Source organism: Bos indicus, chromosome 3 (assembly GCF_029378745.1).
Source record: "Bos indicus isolate NIAB-ARS_2022 breed Sahiwal x Tharparkar chromosome 3, NIAB-ARS_B.indTharparkar_mat_pri_1.0, whole genome shotgun sequence".
Taxonomy (NCBI): domain Eukaryota; kingdom Metazoa; phylum Chordata; class Mammalia; order Artiodactyla; family Bovidae; genus Bos; species Bos indicus.
Genome location: NC_091762.1, coordinates 49401248 through 49419808, shown reverse-complemented (window position 1 = coordinate 49419808; position 18561 = coordinate 49401248). Strand labels below are relative to the sequence as shown.

The 18561-nt window shown below is 37.4% G+C and overlaps 1 protein-coding gene across 1 annotated transcript in view; it reads left to right on the top strand.

The window, feature by feature from the left end:
- Positions 1–18561, top strand: part of ABCD3 (ATP binding cassette subfamily D member 3) — an 89179-nt gene that overhangs the window by 66488 nt on the left and 4130 nt on the right. Inside the window, exons 11-21 of the mRNA XM_019957027.2 lie at positions 986–1055; positions 1147–1244; positions 1357–1448; positions 3073–3164; positions 3251–3314; positions 3443–3506; positions 10532–10609; positions 10714–10779; positions 10873–10962; positions 11442–11561; positions 16624–16728. Of these exons, the coding sequence (XP_019812586.1) occupies positions 986–1055; positions 1147–1244; positions 1357–1448; positions 3073–3164; positions 3251–3314; positions 3443–3506; positions 10532–10609; positions 10714–10779; positions 10873–10962; positions 11442–11561; positions 16624–16728 (939 nt within the window). The remainder of the gene's footprint in view (positions 1–985; positions 1056–1146; positions 1245–1356; positions 1449–3072; positions 3165–3250; positions 3315–3442; positions 3507–10531; positions 10610–10713; positions 10780–10872; positions 10963–11441; positions 11562–16623; positions 16729–18561) is intronic.

The window sequence follows — 18561 nt, the reverse complement described above, 5'->3', positions numbered from 1 at the left end:
ATGTTCCAGCCATTGCTCTTTTGCAGAAGATATTAAGAGCAAGCTACCTTGTACTCAGGAAACCCACATTTTAGTGGGGGGGATATAAACAAGTAAACATATTTTATATGCTTTCAGGTCATAGTGAATTCTGTGACCAGAAATAAAATGGGATAAAGTGGTAGAGTGTGATGGGGGCTGTTGCCAAGCAATTTAGGATGACAAGAAAGTCTCTCTTGAAGGTGGCATTTATATCTGGAAATCAGTAATCCTGACAGAGGAAACAAGGCGAGCAAAGGCCTGAGGCAGAAGCATGTTTGAGGAACCAGTATTTCTGGAGCTCAGTGAGAAAGAGCAAAGTAGAAGCAGATAAGGTTGAAGATAGAGCCCAGTGGCAGATCATGCAGGGCCTGAGTAATCTGATAGATGAAAAAGTCAAGAACATTAAAAATGCAGAATAAAATACATTTTTAGATTTGCAATTTTGGGGTAATGCATGCTGAGATTAAAACTACAGACTCAAGTTATGAGGTGTTACATTAGCACTTGGCTCAAATTGAATGTAGTACAAGTCTTAGCGAAAGACCAGGTGTTTCCAACTAAAGTAAAGCATTGAATGCTATTTCCAGACAGCTGGTTTCACCTAAATTATCTGTTTCTGTTTTTTGTTTGTCTTGATTATCAATTTTTGCCTATATGTATCCGACAGTATTATGAATACAGTATCATTGTACTAGTTCATGCAAGGGACGCCACACACATATTCTTTATGTTTTCCACTCTGTTTGCATAAAAATGGATTCATGAAGGCTTTGTTTGGCACCTGTTCTGTGATCAGCATTGTGCTCAATGAAATGTGATGTATAATGTAATCAGAAATTATAGGTACTCAGTAAATATTTGTTGAATGCATAAATTATACAGTTTCTTGTGTCCTCATGGTGGATTAATTTTTCCTAATACATTGGAAGTATATATATATATTTTGATTTTTGCTTTCTGTCAGGTGGAGCACCTACATAATTTCATTTTGTTTCGGTTTTCTATGGGCTTCATTGACAGCATAATTGCCAAATGTAAGTATGCTTTAAAAGAGATAGTAGAATGGAATTTGTGGGGCAAGTGAGGTGGTGTTGATGTTTTTCAGTCTTAACTGTTTGGTTTCAGACCTCGCCACTGTAGTCGGGTACCTAGTGGTCAGTCGTCCTTTCTTAGACTTGGCTCACCCTCGACACCTTAAGAGCTCACACTCGGAGCTTCTGGAGGTAAAGTGGTAATGGTAGTCAGACTCAACTGAAATCTTAAAAACAAAAATTTTAAACAGCTAGTTGTAATCTTCGAAATACAAGTGAAAACTAATATTTCTTTCTGTTTCAGGATTACTACCAAAGTGGAAGAATGCTTTTGCGAATGTCTCAGGCTCTGGGTCGAATAGTTTTGGCTGGCCGTGAAATGACTCGATTGGCTGGGTGAGTTAAGATTTGTAATACTGAGCAACTCAGAGAATCTTTTTTTTTTTTTTTTTTTTTTTAAGATGTTATCCTTAATGATTGTGACCAGTTGAGGTTGAGATAAGGAGCACCTGAATCCCCATATTTCCTACTCTTGGAAGCTGGTTTTGATAGAAAATTAGGAAGATTTTTTTCTGATAGTGTGCTTTTCATGTTTCCTTAAGATAGCTGTTTTGAGCCTTAAACTAGGTTAGTTGTTCTCAAGCTGTCTGCTCTGTGAATACTGGTATTCAGTAAGATGGGAAATGTTGAATCACGGCAGTCTTTCCTTAGTTTACAGAAAATTAAGTTAGTGAATAAAATTTTTTCATTTGGACTTTTTTGTCCCCTACCAGACATTTCTTCCCCTTAGGTCTTTGGTACTGGTAATGCATAAGCAAGGATGAAATTTATTTTAATGGAAAAAAAAAAGAAAAGTTACCTTGTGGTAGCTCTAAGTCCAGTTGTAAACCGGTCAAGGTGTCTGGTAAAATTATTCTTAGACCATCAAATGGAATTAAATATTTCAGAATTTCAAAGTTTAGTATAAAGGGCTTGGTATGATATTTAAGACAGCACATAATGTAAAAAAGCCTTAAGTTTCAGGTTATCTGAAGAAGTTGAATGACTTTGGATCTTTTCCAGGCCTGTGATTAATTTGCGTTATTTCCTCTATTCCTTCTTCTCTACTCCTTTAGCAGTTAAGGTCTTCATGACAGGATAGAAGAAGCTGTGACTATTGTGCGGAATCGTTCTTGAGAATGCTGAATTTCTTCCAACTTGTTAATAACTTCCTCATGCCTTTACATTTCCTGGCGTAGAGGATGCTTCCATTCCTTTAGGAGGTTTCTGCTTGTTATTCACAGGACAACTCTGTTTGCTTCTCTGGTTAGAATGCTTTCTCCTTGGCCGTCATGCCATTCATACTTTTCAACTTGTTGTCAGTAGTTGTGCTTTCTCTCTTATCACCACAGTGATTTCTCTCTAATGTTAAGAACACTTCATCTTTTCCCCTCTTCAGAGGAAGAAGGAGAAGGATCTCTCCAGTTCTTCCCTGTTTGCAGGAAAGTAGTGTGCATGTGGCATACTTAAAATAAATGATGTCCTCAGAGAGAAAGGCCAGCTTTATCCAAGGCTGCGTAGCTCACCCCAGCAGGAACTCAGGGTTCGTGCTTCACGAACCCTGAAATGCCACTAGCATGTGTCCTTTTTTAGTATTTACTGGAAAATTCCTTAAAGTCCTAGTGGCAGACAACCTTCTTGACTTGCCTATTAATAAAGTCAGTATCTGTTGAGGTGGGATCCTATGAGACCTCTTTTCTTAGCCCCATCTTCCTGCTCTCCCACTAAACCATAATAGTAAAATGTGTATAGTATCACTAATACTTGTATAACGTCACTAATGTTGGTGAGAATTCTTTTACGTGATTTCATTGAAACTACATAATAAGTTTAGAAACTTAAGTCAGGTTTGTATAAAATAAAAGAAAAGAACTTGATGTTACATGTCAGTTATATTCAAATTAATAAAAATAAAAGATACGATAGCCTTTGGAGTTTTGCTTATGGCTTTCTTTGTTTCTTTTTCTTTTTTTAATTCCAGCTTTACTGCTCGGATTACAGAATTAATGCAAGTACTAAAGGATTTAAATCAGGGCAAATATGAACGCACTATGGTCTCACAACAGGAAAAGGGTAAATATGAATGCACTCAGTCATATAAGTTTTTGCTGACATGGCTTGATGCTTTAATACTTAGTTTTCCATTTAATGTGTTGAAGGAGCACAAGACATTCCCTTGATACCTGGAATTGGAGAAATCATCAATACAGATAACATTATAAAGTATGTACAGAAAAGGGTTCTTTAGCTCCATAAACATTTGTTAAACTACACAGTAGCCTTTCTCTTTCAGCTACATCTACTTAGTGTTTAACGTCAAACTATTCTCTTTTTATTAATTTCCTCTATAGATTTGATCATGTTCCTTTAGCAACGCCAAATGGAGATATCTTGATTCGAGACCTTAATTTTGAAGTAAGTTTTTACACGGTTATATAAAAGCTTAAATCATCTTCAAAACGTGAACTGAGAAACTGTTGTCTGAATGTTTAAAAGAATTTTAAGGCTTCACTTAGTCTCTGAATCCACAAAATTGCTTTAAAAAGTAAGCCTTTGTAAAGGAGGACTGCCTTGGAGTAAGGTATTGTAAATCTCCAGTTACAGAATAAATCAGTACTAGGGATGTAATATACAACATGATAAATATAGAAATAATACTGGATGTTATATGTGAAAGTTGTTAAGAGCGGAAACCCTAAGAGTTCTCATCACACACACACTTTTTTTTTCTGTTTCTTTAATCTGACATCTGTATGAGATGTTCACTGAACTTACTATGATAATCATTTCATGGTGAATGGGAGTCAAATCACTGTGCTGTATACCTTAAACTGTACTGCATGTCAGTGAGATCTCAGTATAATTGGAATAAAAAGTAAAAAATAAGTCTTTGAAACAGAAATCTATTTTTATTTGACAGAACTTTAAAGTTTCAAATACTGCTATCAAAAAACCTTTTTGCAAATAAAGTCCCTTTCAAGAAAGCCATAGAAGATATAGATAATTGGAATCTTCACTGTAAGATGAATATTTAAACTTGCATATATAACATTAGTCTCTTTAAATTAAAATAATTTATGAGTTGGTATTGTTTTGATGGTACAGGAAGATCTGTACCTATAAAAACAAAATACAGTTTTTTATATTACTGATGAAAACCATACGAGACCAGCGCAATACCACTGCAGATTGCCCCTCACCCAAGACACGAGACAGCTCGAGCCAGGTGGACTGTGATGCTGATGCAGAAGAGTCTGTTAACCAAAAGAGCAGGCCAAATTAAAAAGCAAAGCAAAACATGAGAATTATTGTATGATTGTATATGATTCTCACAGACCTAGGGGTTATTATTTTGTTTGTATCTATTGTGACTTTATAACTAGTTCACATCTGTAAATCTTGAAGATAGTAATCAATGTCTATTACATGTGCTGTCTCTCTAGTTCCAGATACCATTACTCTAGAATAACACTATCCAATAGAACTTTCTGTGATATGGAAATGGTCTGTATCTGCATTGTCCAGTATTGTAGCCACATGTGGCTATTGCACTTTTGAAATGTGGTTAGTACAGTTGAGGAACTGAATTTTAAATTTTACTTAATAAATTTGCCCTTAAATAGCCACATGTGACTAGTGGCTATTGTATTGGAAAGCACAACTCCAGAATTCTCCACATGCTCTATGTTCATGGCCCTCTGTAATTTGTGTTGTATATGGAGATTATTTCCAACTGCTTGCGTTGAAGAATGTTGTCTGATAGTTTATAAAATAGAAGTAGAGTTATTAGATTTGTTTTCAAAGTGTTATTAGGTAAGTCTTCAGTTTTTCTACTTTTAGCATGTATATTTATTACGTACATCTCCACTTTTTTTTAAAAAAACTGTAAAACTGTAAAGTGTTAGTTTTGTAAAGTATTGGGACTTACTCAGTATTGAATATTATATACTGTCATGTTTGTTTTAAAGCCAGGAAACACAAAGGGAAGTACTGAAAATGTGAGTATGGTTGATAAATGATTAATGGCGCAAGTATTACAGAAGTGTGTTTTTCATTTAGCCCTGGGTGCTGTAGTCAAATAGGCTCCGTTGGCAGAGTATGTGGCCACCTACAGGGCTTGGTATCAGGAATAAACAGAGCTCAAAACCCCATCTTTGATAGATTTCCAGTAGCCCCTTTATTGTTATCACCCAAGCATAGAAAGAGCCATGAGATTTTCTCCATTGAAGAATCCTCTGGGCCCTTTCTCCTGGTTCCCTTACTTCTGTCTTTACGCAGCAGAGAATACACCGGCAGCACAGATGCACACGTGTCTTGTGCCTAGTGGGCAGAGATTTGCCATCTGTGTGTACAGATACAAGAAGAAAGTAGATCATGAATTTGGTCTGCTCACTTTGTCATAAGGCGACCACACTACTGCTGTCCTTTTCATTCTAGTCCAAAGCCCTTCCCTTTAAAACCTTTATATTTGAATTTTAGTATACTTCTGGCCAGTCCTGGTAACTTCACTTTTTTAGCCTGAGAGAGGCCCTTACTTTTTTGCTTTTATTTGGGTTTCACTTTGGAAAGTCTTATTTTACAATCCTGCTTGTTTAAGTTTTTTAACTCTGTGATCATATTCTATACCACTCTGACCTGTTCTATGATTCTTGTATTGCGTTCTTCTCCACTGAGACCTTTCTTTGACATCTGTCCTTTTGGTCCACTGTTAAAAGCTTTTCTTCTGTCTGTTTCTGACTTAAGATATTTTAAGTTAGATTTGCCTTTTTCTCATTTATTTTGTCTTTTCCAACATTTGTTTAACGTAATTTTTTTTTTTTTAATTCAAACATCCTTTTTTTTTTTTTTTTAAGCATCTGATTGTTTTCTCCCCATCTGGCTTGCTTGAAAATAAAGAAACATAATGTGGTTCAAAGCATTTGTTGCCCTAGTAAAGCAATCCAGGATCCTCAGTAATAGAGTGTTCTTAAGAACTTGGTTTTCAGTGAAAGTTATCCTTGGCTTTTAGTCGTAATTCATTCCGGGGCGGGGGCGGGGAAATACAGTCCTATAACTCTTTAATTTGGAAAAATTATCACTGGCTTACCATGGCTGATGGCATAATTGGAAGTTTTGTCCAACATTATTATTACCGTGGAGTAAAGAAAAGTTAATGCTGAGTCTCAAGACATTTGTGCATAAGAGTATCTAAGGATTTCAGTAACTCTAGTTATTATTTATACACGTCATTACAAACTTGGTTTCTAGGTTTCCTGGCATGTTGCACCAAATAATGTGGAGAGCTATAGGATGGCAGTGAAAACCACAATAAGTAGTTAGGTGCAGGAAAAAAATACTTATGGCTAACATTATCTAGATAAATCAGGGTGATAGGGATCCATTTAATTAATAGTTCTCTGAACTTCAGGCACTTCTCAAGGCATCACTATTATAATAGAGTACAGTTATTATATATAATGTATTCTTAGGAATAGTCACTATTTTCAATTATATAGAAGCAAGAAGTATGTATTTAGAAGTCCATCAAAATGACTCTCTAATTTCTCGGAAAAAGAGACCGCTCATCATTTGGAAAACTCATTCACAATAGCTCCTTCTCTAATATTGACATGCATAAGTTGTGGCATTTTGTTAGAGAACAACTGTGGTAAAATGCACACAACATAAAATTTACCATTTTAACTATTTTTAAGTGTACAGTTTAGTGACATTAAGTACATGTAGTGTATGGTCCAGCCGTCACCACTGTCTTCGCAGCAAACAAACCACCCTTACACAGTAGCTCCTTTTTCTCCCCACCCTCAGTCCCGTGTAACCTCTGTTCTACTTTGCGTCTCAATGAATTTGCCTATTCTGAGGACCTCGTGAGTGGAGTCATCATGTTTGTCCTTTTGTGTCTTGCATTTTTTGCATAACATCATGTCTTCAGGTTCATTCATGTTGTGGCACACACAGAATCTCATTCCTTTTAGGCCAAATGGTAATATTCCATTGTATGTATATGCCACATTTTGTTGCTTCCACCTTTTGACTGGTGTGAATAATGCAAGTGGCTGGGTGTGTTACATCAGGAGAAGCGCCTTCAGTGGCTTACAGCGCCCTGTAGCATTTGCCCGCTACTGCCTGCCACCCCGTCTACTCCTCTGAGCTCAGTTCTCCCGTTCTTCTCTCCTGCTCTTACTTCTCTAGTAGAATCCTCTCTGATTTTTGAACAGGACAGGTGCATTCCTGCTCAGCTTTTGTAGCTCCTCCTTGTGGGTGGAAACTATAATGATCTTCCTCCAGGTAAACTAGTTTACTTCTTTCAAAAGTTTTGCCCAGTTGTCATTTTCAGTGAGGCCTGGCCTGACCAGCTTAAAAATGCAGCACCCACCCCCTTACCCCTAGTTTTTTTTTTTTTTTTTTTTTTACCTTGATCTATAAAATGGCTGTCTGGGGAGGCCTTACAAATAGCTGTGAAAAGAAGAGAAGCGAAAAGCAAAGGAGAAAAGGAAAGACAGAAGCATCTGAATTCAGAGTTCCAAAGAATAGCAAGAAGAGATAAGAAAGCCTTCTTCAGCGATCAATGCAAAGAAATAGAGGAAAACAACAGAATGGGAAAAACTAGAGATCTCTTCAAGAAAATCAGAGATACCAAAGGAACATTTCATGCAAAGATGGGCTCGATAAAGGACAGAAATGGTATGGACCTAACAGAAGCAGAAGATATTAAGAAGAGATGGCAAGAATACACAGAAGAACCGTACAAAAAAGATCTTCACGACCCAGATAATCACGATGGTGTGATCACTGACCTAGAGCCAGACATCCTGGAATGTGAAGTCAAGTGGGCCTTAGAAAGCATCACTATGAACAAAGCTAGTGGAGGTGATGGAATTCCAGTTGAGCTATTCCAAATCCTGAAAGATGATGCTGTGCAAGTGCTGCACTCAGTATGCCAGCAAATTTGGAAAACTCAGCAGTGGCCACAGGACTGGAAAAGGTGAGTTTTCATTCCAATCCAAAAGAAAGGCAATGCCAAAGAATGCTCAAACTACCCCACAATTTCACTCATCTCACACGCTAGTAAAGTAATGCTCAAAATTCTCCAAGCCAGGCTTCAGCAATATGTGAACCGTGAACTTCCAGATGTTCAAGCTGGTTTTAGAAAAGGCAGAGGAACCAGAGATCAAATTGCCAACATCCGCTGGATCATGGAAAAAGCAAGAGAGTTCCAGAAAAACATCTATTTCTGCTTTATTGACTATGCCAAAGCCTTTGACTGTGTGGATCACAATCAGCTGTGGAAAATTCTGAAAGAGATGGGAATACCAGACCACCTGATCTGCCTCTTGATAAATCTGTATGCAGGTCAGGAAGCAACAGTTAGAACTGGACATGGAACAACAGACTGGTTCCAAATAGGAAAAGGAGTTCGTCAAGGCTGTATATTGTCACCCTGTTTATTTAACTTATATGCAGAGTACATCATGAGAAACGCTGGACTGGAAGAAACACAAACTGGAATCAAGATTGCCGGGAGAAATATCAATAACCTCAGATATGCAGATGATACCACCCTTACGGCAGAAAGTGAAGAGGAACTAAAAATCCTCTTGATGAAAGTGAAAGTGGAGAGTGAAAAAGTTGGCTTAAAGCTCAACATTCAGAAAACGAAGATCATGGCATCTGGTCCCACCACTTCATGGGAAATAGATGGGGAAACAGTGGAAACAGTGTCAGACTTTATTTTTCTGGGCTCCAAAATCACTGCAGATGGTGACTGCAGCCATGAAATTAAAAGACGCTTACTCCTTGGAAGGAAAGTTATGACCAATCTAGATAGCATATTCAAAAGCAGAGACATTACTTTGCCAACAAAGGTTCGTCTAGTCAAGGCTGTGGTTTTTCCTGTGGTCATGTATGGATGTGAGAGTTGGACTGTAAAGAAGGGTGAGCGCCGAAGAATTGATGCTTTTGAACTGTGGTGTTGGAGAAGACTCTTGAGAGTCCCTTGGACTGCCAGGAGATCCAAGCAGTCCATTCTGAAGGAGATCAGCCCTGAGATTTCTTTGGAAGGAATGATGCTAAAGCTGAAACTCCAGTACTTTGGCCACCTCATGCGAAGAGTTGACTCATTGGAAAAGAGTCTGATGCTGGGAGGGATTGGGGGCAAGAGGAGAAGGGGACGACAGAGGATGAGATGGCTGGATGGCATCACTGACTCGATGGACGTGAGTCTGAGTGAACTCCGGGAGTTGGTGATGGACAGGAAGGCCTGGCGTGCTGCGATTCATGGGGTCGCAAAGAGTCGGACACGACTGAGCGACTAATCTGATCTGATCTCTGATTTTTTTCCCCATTGTACTTATTTTCTAACGTACTGTTTAATTTACTTATTTATTATGCATGTTCCTCGTTGTATGTGTCTCCCACTAGAATGTATACTGGTAAGGGTTAGGATTTTGGTGTGTTGTTGTTGTTTGGGGGGTTTTTTGGTCTCTTTTACTCACTAATTTATCTGTATTGCCTTAGAACAGAGCCTGACACTTAGTATTCAATACATATTCATTGAGTTAAGTAACAGGAACCTAAGACTCGACAGTTTTTAAAAAGGCAGGTTCCGCAGCTAGGGTAACTCATCTCTCTCTGATGTGTTTCCTGCTGTGCTGCATTGCTGGGAAGGCTAGAATTATGACCCAGGGTTTTTGATTCATCACAGGTTTGATTAACTCACATTATATAAACTTAGAACTCAATCCCTTTTGACATTTTTGCATTTAACTTCCATCCTTATATTCTTGCAGAACAATTTGATGAACTTATAAATATTTATAATATACATATACTTCAATGCAACTTATAATTTCTAAGAATCTGATCTATAGAAATATTTCTCACTCATGTATCAATTTGCTTGCTGACTTGGAGTTTCATTGCAGTATTATTAAAAAGCAAACAAAATACAGATGACCTAAATACTTAACAAAAGGAGAGTATTTAGATAAATTTTGATACATCCTTACTATGGAATACAGTACAGGCATTAAGAAAAGAATGGGGAGAATCTGAATATACTGACGTAAAAGAACATCTGTGATATATTGTTAAATAATAACAAGTTACAGAGTAGTATATATAGAACAACTGCATTAAAAAAAAAAAAAGATTGTATATATACATAATTGCTGTTTTTCAAGAATTCAAGCTTTAGCTCTTTGTATTATGATGGAGATTTAAGTTGATATCAATAGTGGTTTTTAAGTAAGAAAAAAAGTGACTGAGTAAAAATGGAAAGTAAACAAAAATAAAAGGCCTCTTCATTATACCGTCCGCTGCCTCTATCTAATGTCACATCTGTAGACAAAATGGAAAGCTTATCATTAGCTTATTTGACTCCAAGGAAATGTTGATTGTGTGTATGTTCTATTTAATTAATTCATAGACTGATTTCTTTTCAGGTTCGATCTGGGGCCAATGTTCTAATCTGTGGTCCAAACGGCTGTGGAAAGAGTTCACTTTTCCGTGTTCTTGGTGAAGTAAGTAAAGACTGGCCTTAGGATGTTGCAGTCCTACTTTGGCCTGTCATCTATACCACACTATGAAATTTACAACTGTTCCCCTTCCTCCTTTGCTTTTATAGTTATGGCCTCTTTTTGGAGGACGTCTAACTAAACCTGAGAGAGGAAAGTTATTTTATGTTCCGCAGGTAAGGCCTCGCTTGAGCTATTTTATAATCTTTGGTTTAAAGATCTTTTTTTAATAAATTTACTTCTAATGCTTTTTTCCCTTTTACTATCAGAGACCTTACATGACCCTTGGAACCCTTCGAGACCAAGTGATATATCCAGATGGAAAGGAAGATCAGAAAAAGAAGGGGATTTCTGACCTCGTAAGGAAATGTTTATATACTAGCCTTACTGAAAACACTCCATTTCAGAGTCTGTATCTTAATCAATTAAGTATTTTAGATGCCAAGTGGTTAATCCTAACCTTTTGTAAAGAATTCTAAAACCTTATCATTAATTATAACTTTTCAGGCTGTGGTAAGATGTTAACCATTTTGCTTAAATATGACTGTTGAATGTTTAGTGTCATCTTTACACTATTATTTGTTTCCTCATTGTCCTCATCCCTTAATTGTGCAGAATAATGTTATTCTTTTTAAGCTGCTAGATTTATTTTGTCAAAATTATTATAAATAGGAAGTAAAAGAGTTTTTGGTTTACCTTTCACATTCTTTGGTGAATGTAGCTTTTTTTAGTGATATTGGCAATAGAATTATAGCAATTCTAGTTTTAAAAATAAAGCAAGACAGATAATGTTGGTTTATGTTAAACACGATTTCATCTTTAATCATTTTGCTGAAAGGTGCTGAAGGAGTACTTAGATAATGTCCAGTTGAGTCATATCCTTGAACGTGAAGGTGGCTGGGACAGTGTTCAGGACTGGATGGATGTGCTAAGTGGTGGAGAGAAGCAAAGAATGGCGGTAAGTGTGCTCTGAAGACACTGCACAGCAATGCAGCTGGTTGCATGAAGTCCACTCTTAGACTCCAGCATTTTGATAATCAAGGCATACAGTTTTATTAATCTTTTTATTTATCAATGATTATAGTATAGTTGTTTATATGATAATAAAAGAATAATTTGCATGTAAATTTAGAATTCTGAAAAATTCATAAATATTCCCTTGAAAGGAAAAGATGCAGATCCAATTATATACCATTAATCTGTTTTTCTAAAAGTTAGGGGAACTTTGTAGCACATTGGTCCTGATTGGGTTTGAGATCCCTTTTAGTACTTTTTTCCCTGTAAACATCTCTCTGTCTTACTCAGGCTATTCTCTCTAAAGTAGCTGAAGGTGTTAGAGATGTTTATTTTATTTTTATTCTTTGTTCTGTTCTTGCCCTTTCCCTCTATCATTATATGTATTCTTGTTTCAGAGCTCAATATTTACTACTTAAAGTTAGAATTTCAAAATTTCATAATATAAAGAAACATTTGAAAGGAATTGTTTTAATGTTTCTATAATTGGCTAAACTTATCCCAATCCAACATGGCTATAAAACACAGCATATTAAGAGTGATTCATGGAGTACTCTGTAAAAAGGGATAACTTTTTAAAGAGTCATTTTCTAACTAGTACCATCATTTGAGCAGATCCAGAGGATTTTGGAGGGAGGGAGTGTAAACTTTGTGTAAATGAGAGAAAACGTAGCCAAGGAAGCATAGCACGAGTTGACGTATCCTGAACTGCTCACTCTGTGTCTTCAGGTTGTATCCAGCCTCATGGTTGCCTCCCACTCTGTGAGGAACATGTTTTGCCTGTTGTTTTCCCCCAGTTCATACCCATTCTTTATGAACTTAATATCAACCTAATATTGTGATTCATTTGGCTAGTGCTATAAGGTGAAATTAATCTAGACTGATGAATACATCATAAACAGAAGAGAGAGATCAGCCATTCTCAAAGTGGATATTGGGCTGGAGGAGTGAGAATTTGAAGTGATTGGGCATTGAGTGATTGGGTGACATGTCTCTTTCCTTCGTTACACTCATTTGGGTCCAGCACCATCAGCCAGGGTTGCTCCAGATAATATTATAGATTGGTCTGCTTTATTTCTTTGACTCATAGTCATCTTTTCTGCTCCACTGTTCTTTCTTTAATATTTATTTGGCTACATGAGGTCTGAGTTGCAGCAAACAGAATCTTTAGTCACAGCATGAAGGATCTTTTTTTTAAGTTGCAGCATGCCAACTCTTGGTTGTGGTGTCTGGGGTCTAGTTCCCTGCTCAGGGATAGAACTCGAGCCCCCTGCATTTGGGAACGTGAAGTCTTAGCCACTGAACACCAGGGAAGTGCCTCTGCTCCACTATTCCTTCCTATTCGTCTTTAGTGATTTTTTTTTTTTTAATGAAAAAATATATATGATGGAAAAGTTGAAATACTTACAAAAGTATGAAGAAAGGCACAAAGCCTCTTACCAGAGATTCCAGTGTCATAAGATTTTTAGTGTTTTTTAAGTCCGTTTTGTAATTATTTCTTTTACCTTATTGGCAGTTGTTCCCGTTCCTCAAAGTCACTGAGATCTCTCTAATATTGACCCTTTCCTTTTCTACAGCTGATCAGTTCCCTTTTGACTCTGCCTTCTTTCCTATCCAGCACAGACTTACTAATCTGGGCCCTGGCACATAGGAGGTACAGAGGAGGTATTTCTTACATGAACAAATGATCTCTTCCCCTTAACTTCCTTTTTCACTTTTTGTTTTCTCATATTATTTAAATACCGACCCAAGAGCATTTGTTTGCCTTAGCATTTCTGTACATGGGCTTCTGAGCACCGCTGGAAAAAAGTCAGAGAAAGAGATGGATTGCTGCCACCACACTTCCATGGTTTCCAGTCTTTCAGGCCCTCACAGCATGTCTTGGCAGTCATTTTACTGATTTTTGTCCCTCTGTCTCATTTTTCATGATAATCATATGAAAACTATCAGTTTCAGGCCTTCTACCCCATTATTACTCCACCACTCTCAGCAGAATAACTCACCTCCTATCCCTTAAAGAAAAAAGAGAAGCTGTTATTTCAGTTAAATGACAGCTAATTTTTATTGAGTGCTTAATAGGTGATAGGCAATATGCCAAGCACTTTACACAGGTTATCTCACTTCATTCTCTCAGCAGTCCTGTGAGATGAGAGCTACGAGAATCCCATTCCGCAGAGGGAATAGAACTGTAGAACAGTTAAGTGGCTTGCCAGGCGAAGATACCTAGTAAATGTTAAAGCTGGTAGAAGGCTGTGGGTGGCTTGTCAAGCTCAGGCAGCAGTATGACTGCAGTGTTCATATTCTTCAAAATCTCCTTGTATTGCAATACCAAGTGGCTAACCACATAGTAGGAGAGAGAAAGACATGTGATGAGAAAACTTCCTTACAGTGTGGTAAGTGTGGAGACAAGGAATGCAAAGCATTCCCTGGGAACGCAGAGGACGGGCATTTGAATGCTTTCAAATAACCACCCCTCTTAATAACCTTGCACTGGGCTGTCCTGAACTCCTGTTTCCTCTGTTTGTGGACGATATATCATCCTTCCTCTTGAGAAAGCCTAATTAGGCTAACTGTTTCCATCTGTGTTTTTGGACCCTCCCTCCTCCAACTGTATCACATCCCTTTCCTTCAGTTCTGCACCACCCTGACACACACACACCTATATTTAATTTCTTATAGTCCACTTTCCAGAGAAGGCAGTGGCACCCCACTCCAGTACTCTTTCCTGGAAAATCCCATGGACGTCGGAGCCTGGAAGGGTGTGGTTCCTGGGGTCGCTGCGAGTCAGACATGACTGAGGCTTCACTTTCACTTTTCACTTCCATCATTGGAGAAGGAAATGGCACCCCACTCCAGTGTTCTTGCCTGGAGAATCCCAGGGACGGGGGAGCCTGGTGGGCTGCCGTCTGTGGGGTCGCACAGAGTCGGACACGACTGAAGTGACTTAGCAGCAGCAGCAGCAGCCCTCTTTCAGAAAGATATTTTCAGGTCGCTGTGATCTAAAGACCAAACTCCCATAACCGAAGGTCCCAGGTTGTCCACGCCTTCCATTCTCTGCACAGCTGAACTTCTCGATAGTCTGTCCCTGCTGTTTCCCCTTCCTCACCCTTTATAAATAAAGTGTAAACTCCAAGAAAGCTGATTTGGTTATCCACTGATCAAATATTTGAATGTCTGCTATTCTATACAGGCGTTAGGTACGCAGTAGTGATTAAAATGGTGTCTTGGCTTTTGTGAGTATTACAGCCAAGGGATAGACAAAGAAACAGACAACGTAGTTTATGCTGTGTGAAGAGTTACAGAGATGTTACAAAAGGGACCCGCTTGGGTTGGGAGGGATCGGGTAGGTTTGTCTGAGAAGGTGACGTTAAGCAGAAATTTGAATGATGCAAGGAGCAGAGTGAGGCGTTTGAGACGTGAGGAACGTGACATGTACTAAGCCTCTAAGGCCTATGACACCTTGTCTCCTGATCGTTGAGAGGAGGTGATGGCGTGGAATGTTGAGGTTAGAGAGTGAGTAGGAATAAGGTTGTGCAGTGTCTTGTAGGTCATGGTAAGGAGTTTGGATTTTATTCTGAGTGAAATGGGAAGTCATTGAAGGGTTTTAAGTAGAAGAATGAAATTCTCACATTTCTGGAAGATCCTCTCTGATTACATGGAGAATTAAAGAGGCACAGAGGAGGAAGCAGGAGGCTGTTTGTGGTTATCCAGGCAGGAGAAGGTTGTGCTGTGGGCTGAGGGCATGATTGGAAGCTGGGGGAAAGTGAGTAGACGTCACAGGGCTGACTTGGACTAAAGATGGGGGTAGGGGAGGAAGAGAAGACCAGGGAGGACTGACAGCTTTCTAGCTTGAGCAGCTGCTTTGAAGTGTTCAATATGGGGTGGAGGAAATGGATGAATGGATTTATGTTTAAAGTCTGTGAGTCCTGTAAGATATCCAAATAGAAAGATTAAATAGGAATTTTTATGTATCAGCCTGGAAATTAGAACAGAAGTCTGGGTGGGAGAGAGATTTGGGGGAGTAAATGTAAATAATATTTGAAATCATGAGACTTGAAAAGATCACTCAGAGAAACAAAATAGGAAAAACAGAAGAGGGCCTAGAAATTAACCCTCAGGGACCCCAACATTTAATGGTCCAGCAAAAGAGAAAATGCTGGAAAAGAAACTTGAGAAAACAGCTTAAGGTACTTGAAACCCCATGGTCTCACTCTCACTTTCTCAAGAAGGGAATGGTCACCTGAGTTCAGTGTTGCAGAGAAGATAAATTGGGCAAGGATAGAAAGTGCCCACTTTATATCATCGAGATTGGTGTTAGGAGGCAGATGACATTTGGAATATCTGTTAGACAAAGGGTCAGGATAAATAATTCCTGGAAAATAAAATACATATGGAAAATAAATAGCAACATGTTCAGCATTCCTGCTAATCAAAGAAATGTTAAGCTATAACAGTCTTGATGTTAATTTTCACTTACGAAATTCACATAGACTTTTAAAAATGAGCATGCCCAATATTGACCACAGTGATATATACAACATGTGCACTCAGACATTATTGGTAGGAATATAAATTCGCAACTTAATATTAGTTGGCATTACTTAAGCAACAGACTGTTTAAAAATAGTTTTTGCATTGAGTTATCTATAGTCTGAATTCTAAGATTTCATGAAAATGTGTATCCTCTAATCTTGTTTAGAGAATTTTTTAATATTAATTTAAAGCTCAACTTCATCTCGTATCAGTCAAGAGCTTTTGCTTTACTCATAACAGTGTTTCTCATGTGTTACATTTTTCTCTTTGCTTGGGAAGGCAATGAAAGCAATCAAGTTTCTTTATGTTGTTTTTGTTTCTGAGAAGTAAATTTTTTGAGTTAGAATACATTTCCTTCTTTGTTTACAAGAATATAAATATATATTTAATTGAAAGTAAATCTGTTTTAGCTTACTAATGTTATTCAGTAGTGTGACATATGATTATACAGAGTATTTCCTTTCGTGCTTCAGATGGCAAGACTATTTTATCACAAGCCCCAGTTTGCTATTTTGGATGAATGTACAAGTGCAGTTAGTGTGGATGTGGAAGACTACATTTACAGTCATTGTCGAGAGGTAAGTGTGATATTCTGTCCCTGCTCCCACTTTACTGTGTCCAACCAAATATCTATCCAAGAGAAGATTCCAAGTTTTGAAGTGACAAAATTACTATCAAAGGAAGGTATCTTGCTTTAATAAAGATTTTAAACTGATAAAATAGATACGACTAAAAGAGAAAATTGTCAGTGAGTTCTGTGTATAATTCGTTCTAGCCATGTGTTAGATATAAAATAAATATTTAAAAATTTCCCCTTTTATCTCATTCCCTATCCTCATTGTTAATAAACTGATATTTTCTTAATTTGTTCCATTAGCTTTACCTAAATATCATTTGTTTTTTTATAAAGAAAATTTAAAAAATTTTTTAATTAAAAAAATTGGCTAATTATTTGGCAACTTTTAATATATCTGTTTTTTTTGTCTGGCCTGGTCAATATTTTACCAAGGCTTCTTTTAGTATAGTAGCCTTTTTTTTTTTTTTAATCCATTTATCTATATAGATTTTCAGATTTGAAGGTATTAAGAGGTGTTTGTGGAATTCTCTTATACATAAAACAATGTAGTCTGTATTTGATTAGTGACTTAGACGCTCCATGCAATTTCCTCTTATATCTAGCTGTAGGCTGCAAGTCCGCATAAAATATGCAATTCTCCTGTGTATAGATTCCATTTAAAAGAAAAAAATTCCTGTGGGGCCCCCGGTTGATAAATTGTATTACTTTAATGGCACTTAAAAATGGATAAACATGATATGAGGTATGAACTTAAACTTGAAACTCCTTTACAGCTACAAAACCGGTATAAACTTACAAATTAAGTACAGAAGAAATTTTAAAACACAGTTTCAAAATTGCAGCATTAGAAAGACATTTGATACTGTTTTGCTGAAACTAAACTACTAGTTTGAAATGTGAGGTCCAAATATAATATGAAGTCCAGATCTTATGTTTTGAATTTTGCCTATGTATTTTGACTTAAATAATTCTGTAATAAAGAATGCCTTCATTCAGTTGAGATCTGATCTAATTATTTTAGAATTATAAGAGAAATAATATCTGAAGTAAGCTTTCAAAAATCACATGTGTTGCACCATTGAAATATATATTTTATTAATAACTGATAGTATATTTGTCATGCAGTTTCTGACCTGTCTGATAACCTTTCCTTTGGCACCTGAACTTATTACACATTAAAAATTTTAAACAATACCAGCTTAAGTCATCACATGGTACCAGCAGAAGTGTATGCACGAACCTAGGCACTTAAATCTCATGATAGAAGTGATAAGAAGAATATACTTACCCAAATTCTTTTTAATTCTCAAAATGAAAGTAAGATTTGGAACTCATGGTGGAGATTTTTTCCTGGTTACCCTAGCCTGTTTCTCAGCCTCGAGAGACCCATGTTGAGAAACCGTGATCCTAGAGCAGGGTTGCTCAGGCTCAGCACTGTTGACGTTTTGGGTGGATTATTCTTAGTTGTGGGAGGCTGTCCTCTGCTTTGTGGGATGTTTGGAACATTTTTGATCTCAACTCATTAGATGTCTCTAGCGCTGTTAGTTTTGACAATCAGAAGACCTTGAAATGTGTCCCCTACGGGGCAAAATGTCCTGCCTCTTCTTCCCGGTTGAGAATCACTGATCCAGAGCAGCTAGCTACATCTCTTGATGTTGTTTTGAAAATCTGAAGAATGGTCCATAAACCCTAATTCACAGTCTAAAATCCAGTGAGCTTTTAAAACTGAAAAAGATTTTTCATTGTTTTGTGGCAAGTTTACTGGGTAGCCAGAGCTGGCCTGAACTAATAGATTTTTAAGCCCTTTTATTGATCTTTATCTTCCTGAATGTCC